Below are 13,872 nucleotides of genomic sequence, written 5' to 3' on the forward strand. Positions count from 1 at the left end.
GACTTTGAACCAATAGAGGAAAGCAATATTTCCTAAAACATCAAGATCTGTTTTGACACGTTGGAAAAGTTTGGACATTCATTATGGTATGCTGGGAGAAATGCATGTTAAAGAACCAAAAATTTCATATCATTTTAAGACCAGGAACAACAGTGCAAGTCCCTCTTCTTTTTTTCAAACTAGATATAACAATTTTAGTATAATTGATATTCCATCCGTGCTTCAACCAAATGAATTCAGTCAGCAAAAAGACTGATAAGTAGCACTCATTTTTTTATAAGATTTACAAGTACCTTTCACAAATCCTCGTAACAGTGCAAACATGAAAACCCTGCTATAGCTGACCTCCATTTGATTAATGAATACATGTTATGGGCTGATTAATAACATTTCCAGCATAAAAAAGAATGAGCTTCATAACATTCAAGGGCCTACACTAGATAAGGTTAGTCAGCAAAAAGGCTCCCCCATGCACCGCACGTGCAAAGAACCGTCCATTCTACATTCCTTGAACTACATTTCTTGAACTATATGCACGGATCTCGTGCAATCTTTTACCATTTCTTTGGTTACCTTGCTGATACACTTTATATTGCAGCATGAAAATCACTATTTATTACAAAGATACTTCATAACCAGCACTATTTTCTCTGTATGATGCTATTTGGGTTATCCTGATTTTGGGCCTTATTGAAATGGCTGCTGCTACTGTTAGATGTTCTAAAGAGGTGCACCAACCAAACAGCATCTGTTCCACCCAGTCATTGACTATTCAACAGATATCAATAACAGCAATAAGAAATGGCTAGACATGTAATCACAAATAGCTTGACTTGCAGAGGTTAATTCAAAGCAGGACGTTTTCTAGGTTTTCTGGAAGCAACAGTCTTGCGTTCATTAACTGTTTGTGAGGGGGGCTGATGAGTGCCTTTGGAGTTCTTAGAACTTCGTGCCTTGCTGGATCGTCCAGGACGGGTGTGAGGTACAATTGGAGAACTTCTATGAGATCCATCCCTTTTTGCACTTCCATCTGTGGGATTTAACCGTGACAATTTGCCATGGCATGAACCTTGGTGTGTCTGCACAGGACTGCCATAATTATTGTCCTTATCAACTGATCCTTGTGTCAGAGATCTTGATTGACGCTGGTTATGAATGGTTTGAATTTTTTCACCTACAGCAGCAAAGGCTGAAATCCCCTGTTCAAGAGAATAAATTTCCATAAGATGAAAGTAATAAACGTTCACAGCTTGATTTTTCAAGACTGCAGTGATCAGTGGTACAAGCAAAACATAAGAAAAGATACGGAGGCCAACCGACTTGCCTACGAAACAGACTAACTTATGAAGAAGAATGTGTCAGCATTGATCTGTTTAACCAAACTTGGTTTCAAAGCAACAAACCGGCCACTGAACAACCAAGAATGTGATACCTGATTAAGTTATAATCCAATACATGCCTTTCCCTCATATTGTTTACCAACTGAATTTGAGATTGACACCATAGTTAAGATTTCTGTTAATTCTTGCTAAGTTGCAGATTACAGGGATGTTTACAGCACAAGACAAACACCTTGTGAAGAAGCAAGGAAATGAACTCAAGAAGATCAACAGAGGGCACCCAATGCTAGATGAACCACACATGCCCATCAAAAATTTTATACTTAATATAAAGGAACTAATAGATGTAGGCTCCAGCCATATCTACTTGACCTTCAGCAGTAAGGCATCACATTTTCTTTGGACCTATATATTGTTAAGCCAAGATGTGAGAGAAAACCTTGAGGTAAAAAGGAACTTTGACCTCTCACCTTACGGAAACTGAAAAAGAGAATGAGAATTTATTACTCCCTTTTGCCATTATTTTCGTATCACTCCATTACAAATCTATTGAAAGCTGGTCTCCTCTATTCTCCCATACACACGCATAAAGATATGCTCATGCACCTGCAGAAGTCAGGTTCAATATCAAGCTAGCTTTAATACATCTTTAAATCACCTTACTTGGACATTGTAGTAGAAAGTTATGCTCGAGATGTTGAAGTCTCAATGCTACCATGGCCTTGACTCTTCTGTAAGGTTCGCCGTCTCAGTACCGAGCCCCATTCAAGTACTATCCTATTACAGTGCTAGCACACGATATGGTACGAGATGGCAAGACATACCAAATATCGGTACGGTATGAGATTACGTACCGATTTGGTATTGGTACGATATGGTACCAACCAGTACATCAGACCTTGCTCCCCTAGATGATCATCCAGTTATACTTGTCTTTTTTTCTCTCTGTCATTCACATGTCTACGAATCCTTTTCCTTTTACATCTCTGCCTCTATATTTTGCTTCCATCTATTTATCTTCTGTATCATAACCTCTTCTCTCATTTAGTCTAGCCGAACGTTATATTCACCGACTTCATTAGTTTAAAGGTTCAAAAAGGTAAAATGTTATTTGGTAGTCTATATTCACCGACTTCATTAGTTTAAAGGTTCAAAAAGGTAAAATGTTATTTGGTAGTCTATATTCACCGACTTCATTAGTTTAAAGGTTCAAAAAGGTAAAATGTTATTTGGTAGTCCATTATCATCAAACCTAATGATGCAATTATTACTGCTCACGATTACCAAACAAAAATTTTTAAGTTGACTTAATTCTATTGCATACAAAAGCTCAACTTCTAACCATTTCGACAAACTTCATGCAGTTTGAGGTAGATCATCCTCTCCGGTGTCACATCAAACCAAGGTCTATTGTGCTGTCTTTTTCAATCACAATCCTTGGCTTCCCAAATTCTTCTTTTTAGTCTCTATTACTGAAAATTATGGTACTTCTAGTTCCAAGGAATCCTTCAGTTAGTAATGTTTCCATCTCAACATTAGTGCGTATCATGGGAGAACCAAGATATCCCAACAATGAGGAATTCCTCTTAATAATATTTTTCTATTTCAACATGAATAGAAAAGCTGATTCAATATGCTTCCAACTTATCATAGTAACAACAATCTCCAAATTATTAATAAAATTATTGAATTACTCACAAATCTTTTTCTTTGCCAAATACTTCTCCAAAACATTCTTGGTAAATCAGCTTTACTAAAAATTGTTTAGTTACTCAAAGACGATACACATTTGTGGGCTACATATAGTTAATTCAAAAAAACCTCATGGATTACAGACTAATGTTCTTGTGTTGCTGGCAACAGTGATCTTATACTAGTATTTGTTGCAAGGTACACTATCTTAGTACCAGGCCCCATATCGATGATGCCCTGTTACTGTGTCAATATGTCCAATATGGGGGCCGATTTGGCATACCGACAAGGTACACCCTCAATATCACGTACAAATACTGAATCAATACGATATAGTATGCTCTGTACAGCCCTATACAATATGGTATGGTATATGCTCCATACCGCGCATTTGATAAGGCATGACATATCTTGATTTGTTGTTTTGATTTCCCTTACACTTGTTATTACATAATAAATATATATATATATACCTATTTACTTCATTAAAATTACATTCTTTATTTGCGTTATTTTTTTATAATTCTTAGTTAATTGAATCTATTTGGAAGATATGGTGAATTCTTTACGTGTTTTGCCAAAATTGAATCTATGCCCCTAGTGAATTGCCCTTGAACACTAAATCTATGACTAGATGGGTACAACCAAAGCAGATCAATGTTAGGTCTGCTTCCTAAATCTAGCTTTTGACCACTTGGTTGCACCTTGATAGCCTCACACCAAACCCCCCCCCCCCCCGGGCCAAAAACAACCGCCCCAAAAAGGTACAGTACATAATTTTTCCTCCGTCCCTTGTTTGGATTTCTCTATCCCCTAGCAGCCTTATTTGCAACCCATACTTTCAACTAAATACATATTTTGATATCTTTGTGCACTTCTCCATTTGCCAATACAATTAAATAGTTGTCCCCACACTCATAGCCCCACTATAAGCAAGGAATTAAATACTATCATAATAGAACACCATCAATACTGTACCATGCTGATTGAAAACCATCACTGGTACCATCCTTGCTATGCTGAAATCAGCTGGATTAATACATACTGATCATACCGTTCTATAATGGTCGATAACAACAATGTGTACAGATACCATACTAGTCCATACTGGTTGCTTTTCATTGTTATTGATTTAAGAGTCTTGGTATATACCAACCATACTGGTGTTGTACCATTCCGAGACAACCAATATGGGGCTTGGTAACCATATTTAAAACCTTAATATGGAGTGTTCGCTGGATCACTTATCAATTGCCCACCTGCTGATGTATTCAGACAGCAGGTGGCATCATATAGGATTTGTCCTACCCACGCGACAACAGCATCACTTTGGGGCCTTGGGCCAACTGGCAAGTGCTCCACAGCTTTTCCCCAAAAAAAGGGAAATTCTGTGCTTCACTTTCTTTCCTAACAGAACGCCTTTTTTCATTTAAGAATGCATAGCATTTCATATCAACAAACAATCAATAAATTTAACAATTGTATCCTTGTTTTACTGCTGAATATAATGATTCATTTGCAACAGGAAGGTTATTCATTTAGTTGCTTGTGTATTTTCCCCTTATCAAATTTGAGCATTGCTATTATATCTATTTGATAAGGATATAACTTTCTAGTCAAGATATGCTGCTATTTGGAAGAGATTGGTAAGTCAACTAAAAACCTTTCATGATTTATTAATGTTGGTCCCCAAGGAAAATAACTTGGCTTCACCTTGGATACAAATTCACAATGAATCATAATCGATCTCTACATAGGTTTCCATTTTAGCATGAACAAGTAGACTGCAGCATTTATCATACTTGAACTCACTAAATTAGCTCTATAAAGCACTTACTAAAACCCTTAACCTCCCCCTCCCCCCCAAAAAAATCTCTTGTACTCAAAGACTCATCAACCCCACCTCTCTCTCTCTCTCTCTAATTTACCAACACCATCTAAAAAAGGCGGCCCAGTGCATGAGACTCCAACAATTGCAGGGCTTGATGAGGGTTCGACGTATGCAGCCTTACCCCCACATGTAGAGAAGCTATTTCCATATTTCAAACCAATGACCTCTAGGCCATAATAGAGCCATCTTACCATTGTGCCAAGCCTCACCCTCCAAAATTACAAACACCAGCTCAATCCCTGAAAGACCATCTAATTCCTCATCAAGTTTAAATTAGGAACTATACAATGAAAATCTTAAAAGAAAAAGAAATAAAAATAAAGATAGCCAGATCCTATCTAATATTCATGCATGTGTATCCCAAGAACTCACCCTAGCTCGCCCCTTTATTCAAGGGGAGATTCCTTTTTCATAGTATACATAACACAAAATTTTTGAAACCTTCCACTTTGAAACCTCTGCAAGGCATATGCACATGTGGAGGGAAAACATCGCATTATGAACCAGCCTCATATCACTTTATGTCCAAGCCTCACATCCCTTGATGTATAAGCTTGCAAATGCACATACGTGAAATATTCCTTGACCCCCCACCACCAAAAAAATCATGTTAGTTATCTATGTGTTCTCACACTGGGGTATGTGGTTGTGAACCTTTTGGCTATCTTGGACAAACCTCCTATACAATGACCATCAAATCCACCAAGAGGATAGGTCCATGCGGAATTTCAACTACCATGGTGTCCTTTCTTTTCATTTTTTTCTTTCCTTTTGATGTTTGCTTGCAAAGATCTCGAAAATGCAGTAGCTATTGTCAACAGCTTTAGTCGAGCTAGGTTAAGCCTATGCTTGAATCTAGCCCATAATTTATGTCGAGCTTGAGCCTAGTATAGCCTCGACCGTGCTTAAGCCTAACCTAATTTAGGGTTTTTTCTGAACCAGGCTAGGTTCAAACCTGCCCCTATCTATTTTCAAACAAAATCTATCCTACCCCAGCTCGAAATTATTTGAGCTTCCTAAAAATTAAGCTAAGTAACACTTTCAGACTAAAAAATTCCAACTCGAGCATGGGTTTTCATGGTTCAGTCTTCAATTAAGGTATAAAATGAAAACAAGTGAAAATAAAAGGCATATTTGGTATAAATCAATTAGTAGCATTTATTGTAAAAAAAAAAAAGATTTAATTAACATTTGAATTTTAAAAATTATATTATTAAAGATAAATTAACAAAGACAAAATAATGGCTATAATATTACAATGACCAATACAAGAAGTTCCTCGTGTGTGTGTGTGTGTGTGTGTATTATAACGAAGGCCTCCAAAAAATTATAGTGGTTGTTCTTCTAAAATTCAATTCTATTCCTTAGTCATGGATCCTATCAAAAGTTGGTCTTATAAATCAATATATTTAAAAATACAATTAGCTAAATTAAATATTGGAATGGAATTATTTTTTATTTCTAGTGCAATCCTTCATCTCTGCCTAAACAAATGAACAATTAAATAGGAATGGTGATTCCTATTCCTAACTTTTTTTACCATTCCATTTTAATTTCCATTTTGATTCTATTTCATGCTTGCAAATGACGTCATTGATGAACTTCAGGAAGCAGCTTCACATGGTAATTCCACCTCCCTTGATCTTTATGATGATAACTAGTTGTTGAACTCATTTGCCCAAGAGGTTTGGGGAGACGAGATGTATTTTTTTTTTAAATCTCTTTTTCATAATATTCATGATAGCTTGGAACCATGTATTAAATTTCCATAATTCTTTTCACTGAAAATATAAAGGAAGTGTTTTCCTACATTCTAACAAAAGTTGAATCCAATCCTAGAAAAAAAATTCAAAAACTTGTCTCAGCTACCATAGACAAGTTTTGATTTTCATAGTTCTGGCTCTACTTTTGGCAATGTCAATTGAAATTGTAGGAAAACAACAAAATATCCATTAGAATTTGAGAAAAAACATAAATATGAGAAAAACATAAGTCATGCTTACAATGTCATATATAACTTTGTTGTTTAATCACAATCTAACATGACACCATAAATGCATATGAGACTTAGTTCTTGATGGCAAACTCATGTTAAAAAAATATTTTCCATCTAAATCTCTTGGAAACTTAACACTAAAATGGTTCAGAATCTTATTGAAACTCAAAATCTAAATTCAATATAATGATTCTTGACATATATAGGAATTAAGAAATGGTAATTAATTAGCATTTATAAATCATACATACACTTATTTTGGCCCCATAATTTTTATTTTAATGGAAACTAGATTTAAATCAATTCCATATAAATCCTTTTTAAGAAAAAATTCCATCTAAATCAAAATATTTCAATTTTGTTTTTGAAGCTCACGTGCCACTCCAAACATGAGTCTAGATTTACTAAGGATGCCAACATGAATTTTTTCATTGGCTAACTCATCACAAACTTTTAGATCAATGATAAATGATGCAACAATGAACATGCTTTGTGACATTATTCTGCTTCCCAGGATGCATTGGTTTTGGCAAATTTGCCACTAATAGCCCTTCAAGGTCGTCTTAACCTTTCCATAATTGTATAAACTACATTCATCACTCCATCTATGACACCAAGTGCAGCCTTAATCTGAATATTGATTGGATTATTGTTTTTCACTAGCACCCCTTTTTTTGTGGGTACCAAGAGTCCTCTCATTACCAACCAGCAGACATGATCATCTAGCTAGGTCTTGCCAGGATCAACAACGAGAAAGAACGACCAAATGGAAGCAGCAACTAGCTGTGGCTCTTGGCCCACACAATGTCCCATCGAGGAGATCAGAACAACAGTGAAGACCTAGACAACAACACCTGTCCTGGGTTGCAGTAAGTAGATCAAGAGGTCATTCCACCCTTTGTCCCCGAAGAAGGATGATATGTTTTCATACAATGTTGCTCCAACTTTCTTCTAGAGAGCCTAGCAGGCAAGCGATTCCAATCTCGACTATTCAGAAAAGGTATCATCGATCATGCAACCGACTAGAGCTTGATATATTTAGATTATATAGATCACTTTATCCATACTATATATAAAAGCACGATAAAATTTCTTCCATAAGTAATCACAACCTTTGCATCTAATTTAAGAAATCCTGGACATCTAAGCTATACTCTTTTAAGGACTCTTAATGTGATTAAAACCCAAAATTCTGGAAGAATATAGTCACTAAATTGTAGCTACAGCTTTTAGCCACTTTTTGAACAAAATTTGGAATTTCACCAAGGACCATGCCATATTTGCCAATTTCTAAGACATTTCCGATGAGTCCACTATCATCAAAATTCAGTATTTCTTTGACCAGTTATAACCTCTGAAAGATTGTTCACCAACAATCCAGAGGGCCAGAGGGGCCATGGAAGCTCCCAAGAAAACAAAATATAGTGTGCCTACAACCTGCACTCCAATGCCCATTGTGTCACAATATAGTTATCTGTCTATTTATAAATAAATCTTCATGAACTCCTTCAGTGCAGACCAGTCATTCTGCTAGTTTTACTTTGACCAAACCTTGACTAATGAGACTAACCAAAATTAGGAAAAGTTAAAAATGCCCTTATGAAAAAAGAGTTGGGAAAGCTTGGGACTGAACCCTAATTTTCTCCCTCTCCTCTTCTAAATCCTAATCTCTTCCCTCTTGTCCATGCTTAAGAACCCTGATTCGCTTACTGGCCTTTCTATTGTCCCCTCCCCCGCACCGCTGTTGACCTTAACCTTTTCCTCACCATTACCATCATTCTTGAATTTGCCCTCATCACAGCTACTGTTCTCTATTGGTATGCCTGCCTACTATCTCTGTCTCTTTCCCTCTATCCCACCAGCACTGAGTGACTTCTCCACCACCACCAAACTCCTTATCAAACCCGCAGCACATCCCTATCCAAGTCCTTAGATGGAACCAGCATTGGTGAGCCTGAAAAAGTGAGATCCATCCCAGCTATCCCATCATTGAGATCTTCAAGCCCAAAAAGAACGGTGTAGCAAGCGACGAAATGTTTTGGGGAGTTGAAAATAAGCATAGATCCGTAGATTGCCAAATGGGGCAACCTTTTGAAATGTTGCTAAATCCATGGTAGGCAAGAGATAATTTGGTGAATTGAAACATTTTAGTAGCCAAACGAAAAGAAAGCAAAAGCGATTCCCTTTGTAGCAGCGAGAGAAATGGGAGCAGCCTAAACCATGAAAATGGGGTTGTGGGAGAGCAATAATCCATTTGGTCCAAAGATCACTAGGATCTAGACGATGTGCATTCCAGCAACCTCCCCCTACTCCCATAAACAACCTTTACAGCTGCCCATCCCTCCCCTAGTACATCTTGTTCACAAACCTCTCACATGTGAAGAGGACAGTGAAGATGATCCCTTCTCATAGTTGAATTGCACTGCCTCTGAGGATGGTCAAACTTCACCTTCTCCACAAGCTTGTTGAAGTTTACCCATGTGACAATGAACTCCCATGTGCTTGTCACCCCAGGGTCATATGATGAAGCAGCAGGCAGTGATCTCCGTAAAGCCACCAAGAAAGTTGTTGTAGATGTCAATCACGTTCTAGTTCCTGTCTAAGGTGCTCCTTGAAGAGTGTGGCAAGCACTGCCGTGCAGTCAACTAGGGTGGTGGTGAAGATGGTGTGACTAATGGTGATCCATTGGTCATGGATGGAGCAGACTAAGTTGGATGACTTGTAGATGTTGATGGAGCTCGAGTTGAAGGCATACTAGTTAAACCAGAAGAGAGTGCCAAAGATGACTAGGAGGTGAAGTGACAACAAAGGGCCTTAGACTGGCAAATGTGGTTTGAGCAGCTGATTCGGGGGGCCCTTGATAAGGGCACTCCAAAAGCTAGCAAGACTGTCAACAACGTGGACAGCATTGGGTCCAGCAAAGTCAATGAAGCTGGAGCAAAAGTACGGATTGTGAGGAGTTTGGTGGTGGGGAACATGAACATGTTTGGTGAGAACTAGATTGGATGTTCAGTCACAGGTCAACATGATTTCTAACAAGAAGTGACAAGGCAGAGAGAGAGAGAGAGAGGTTGGAGATGCAGGATGTGGAGTTGCCGATGACCGAGGGCCAGGGGGTAGGAGGCCGCGATTGAGGGTGGAAGTGGATGAGGGTCAAAGGTGCTGTTAAGTGCTCACCACATCGTCAAAGACATTGGATATAAGGAGGATGGAGAGAGGATGAGGTGTTTTGATGGTGATTGCTAGTATGTGAGCCAGGGGCCCATGGGATGTCTTGAGGGGAACGGGGTGAAGTTCGAAGATATTTGCAGGAGGCTTATTAGATTGTAGGAGGCAAGGGATGCGGGGAAGAGAGAGAGAGAGAGCATATGCCGGCAAGTGAGATGGTTGTGAGAGACCTTGAAGTTTGATGATCAATATCAGACCTTAGGAGATTAAGCTCCCAATTTCTCTTCCCTTTCTTTCCACCTAAACTTTTTTTTCTGTTTTGGATTTCGGAAGCTACTTATTATATCCATGACACATTAGAAACCTTCTCTCCCTTGCTTCTTTAAGCTAATATGCTAACCTAATTCCAGTAGGAACCTTGCCTTCACAAGCCTTAGACTCTACTTGGGATTATTATTGGCAGTAGAGCTTTTGCAGCTTTGGAACTAGAACTTTTAAGAAGTAGAGCTTTTACAGAAAGCTATTTGTTCTTTCATAACTATATTGTAAAATGCTGTAGAACTTTAATACGTGTTTGGTAACTAAAATAAGAAAGTACTTTTCGTATGGTAAAATGACAATAAAAGACATTGCATGATATTGTACGGTAGAATATGATACAATATAATATCATATATTATCATATACTAAAATATTATTATATTATACAATATTATTATAATATAGTGTATTATATTATATTGCAATATAACAATATAATAAATTATATTAATATTTATAACATAATAATATAATGATAATATTATTATAATATAATCATATTATAATAATATAATATGATATGACATAAGCTGTAACTATAAGATTTGGTAGTGGGCATTTTGATCATTGAAAAAAACTAATTAAATCAAAACAACTTTCTAACTTTGGTCGGAAAAAACTTTTGGGGAAAGCTCTAAAATGAAGCTTTTTCTAAGTAAATTTTTTCAACTTTCTGGCCAAGCCAAAATAACTTTTTAATTTTTTTACCAAATACCATTATACCATTCAAAAATACTTTTGGAGGGCCCAAAGGTGCTTTCTGGCACTCCAAAAGCTTTGCCCAACGACTCCTTAGTAAATTCCTACGAGCCTCCCGTACCACATCAAGACTGCAATCCGTCCTAATTATCTACTCCTTTTCCAAAGCCAAATTTTGAAAATTCAAAACTCATTGGCGTTGCGTAGTTGTAAATCAGCCTCCCTCCTCTTCCATCCATCAATTTTGGTTCCTTGGGTTGAAAATACAACCACAATAATTACATATTTCAAAAATTTGCTTAAGCCTCATCATGTGAACTAAGGTTTGCAATCTCAATATTGGACACGTACTGACACCCAACACCCCGTACCTAGTGTCAGCATAGTATGCGCCTCAACACCACCACTCAGTATGTGGGGTGTATCGAGTCTTAGTATCCTATAATATAGTATGGTATCTCATACCATGAAGTATAGGATAATACAGCAAATGAGGATGTAAACTAGCTCACTCAAATCCTTGATTTTTTTTTGAATAAAAAAGAAACATTAGTTTTTAACAAGCTCATCGTGTTGCAACAACCACCAGCTTCCTAATTTCTTTGGGAATCCACTCCCTTGGCCCTATAAATCATGAATCAGTTCCAGGATGCCCCTAGGCATGGAAGAGCATCTACTACCACTAGTGACAATTAAGGCCAACTTAAGGCATCCCTGCATGGCATTCTAGTGTCTCCAATATACATGAGAAAAGCAAATGTGTGCGCAATCTTTTTTTAATCTTGGTATATAACAATTGTTTCATCTCCTGTAATAAAATTAATACCAACAATAGTGTTACTTATCAGTTAAAATAGTCATTTTGATATTTCCAACATAAGAAGCAACATGTAAATACCATCAAAACTTAAATAGAACAATCAATTATTATCCAATTCTTTTGCACTAAGTAGCCAACTGTAAATTGGCATAAGGCAATATTCCATCTTACTCTGCGCATCCAGCATGAAATTTATAAAATATTCTTAGCAAACAGGTATAGACGATAGGTACAACAAGCAGGATTACCTTATTCTGAATTTCAGAAGGGTGTGTGATGTCCCACTTGTCTTCTTCTGAATCATCCATCTCCTCACATTCAAACTCCACATGTTCACTTTCTTCCTCAGAATCACTTAATTCTTCCTGTTCCATTACGATCTCTGGAAAAGACTCATCATGAAAATCTCCTGTGCATTGACATGCACTACCCGGACTAGATGGTACTGTTATAGAATTGACATCCTTCTCAAAGCATGCTTGTTCACTTATAATTGAATCCTTAGAAACTAAAACATCAGGAATATTATCTTTATGGTGGCAGATTGGCAAATCAGCTTGCATACCACTCTCCATCATTCCTTGCTCCAAAGTCGGACTCTCTGAATCGATATGCTGATGTTCATTTGTAACTTCGCCGCTGGTAGTCTTTTCCTTGTCCATCACAGAACATAAGTGAATATCCAGATCAAGTTTATTTTCCTTTCCTTGATGACCTGGAGATGCTCCATTATTTGCTGAATCATCAACCAGGGGTTTTCTCAAGATACATTCGGGTGGATTAAATTTGTCACTATTGCCTTGTGCTCCCAAACCACCAGGTAATGGATTAATGGAAGAGATACCAGTAGAGTCGCCACTTACACCATCAGTTCTTTGCAGGAGTGGATGAAAGTCAATAGTACACAAATCTGATGATGGCCCTTTTGGATGTGGTGTCACATCAACATGCTTGGTTGTCCTAAGAAAATTTTCAGACTTACCGAAATTGGGATTGGTTTGAAGTTGTATCCCTGGGAAGAAATGGTGAATGCTTGTATTATAGTAGTTCATTGAATAATATGATGAAAATTGATCTTCAGGTGCCTGAAATAGTAAAGGGTGCATCTGGAGATCTGATTCAGAAGTATTTTCTTCAGCCAACTGATTCCCAGAGGTCCCCCCATCTTGTTGATATCTAACTTCGAGGCCATTTTCTGAGGACATAGATAACTGCTTACTGGGATTCATCATAGTCGCATCTTGTTTTATGGCTTGTGGGAACCTTGAAACAAGCTTTTTTCTTTCATTATTGCCAATATCAGAACAAGATGGTCCACTGTGACAACTTTGGAAAGCTGACTGAGAGATCACACGAACAGATGGGGGAAGGTTCACAGGAGGCAAATCCGGTGCCAATTTGACGATCCGAACACCTTTTCTTCGACGCCTTTGGTAAGGCAGTGAACCTAAAGTATGTCTAGGAGCCCTTGATTCTGAAATGGAAGACAAATGCTTGGAAGAAATCACATAAGATGCACTGCATTTGCTACCAGACCAATGAGATAAAAGATGCATACTCTCTGAGGGCTTTGAAGATGATACAGATTCATGCACAGCTCCACTTTTATTTGTACCAGCAGCAGAATTTTCACAAGATCGAGTGCCCTTGTACAGCTTCACATTAGTAGGCTGCACATTGTTTTTGTTAATGTTTGAAAAAGAAATATCATTGCATGCACGATGGGAACTCCCATGTACTGAGTCTGCCAAGAATGCTTCATGAATAAAAGCTTCATCTTCATTGTCCATGTCATCTGCACTGTTTGTTCCATTATCAACCTGGTGGTAATGGAGGCAACAAAAATGCTAAAGGAATGCTCGAGGATAGACAATTTCTTTAATCATGAGGCAACAAAAATAGTGAAGGAATGCTTAAGGATAGACAATTTCTTTAATCATCAATT

The 13,872-nt window shown here is 37.6% G+C and overlaps 1 protein-coding gene across 2 annotated transcripts in view; it reads right to left on the reverse strand.

The window, feature by feature from the left end:
• Positions 1-323: 323 nt before the first annotated feature.
• LOC105033236 (uncharacterized) overlaps positions 324-13,872 on the reverse strand; it is a 30,191-nt gene continuing 16,642 nt past the window's right edge. The window contains exons 8-10 of one of the 2 annotated variants that reach the window (XM_073259781.1): positions 13,486-13,747; positions 12,176-13,401; positions 688-1,199 (exon numbers count right to left, since the gene is read on the reverse strand). In XM_073259781.1, coding sequence (XP_073115882.1) covers positions 843-1,199; positions 12,176-13,401; positions 13,486-13,747 — 1,845 coding nt within the window. In that variant the 3' untranslated portion in view covers positions 688-842. Of the gene's footprint in view, positions 1,200-12,175; positions 13,748-13,872 lie in introns of both variants that reach the window. The other variant, XM_019846597.3, reaches the window with a different exon arrangement.

The sequence above is a fragment of the Elaeis guineensis genome, chromosome 6 (assembly GCF_000442705.2).
Source record: "Elaeis guineensis isolate ETL-2024a chromosome 6, EG11, whole genome shotgun sequence".
Lineage (NCBI taxonomy): Eukaryota > Viridiplantae > Streptophyta > Magnoliopsida > Arecales > Arecaceae > Elaeis > Elaeis guineensis.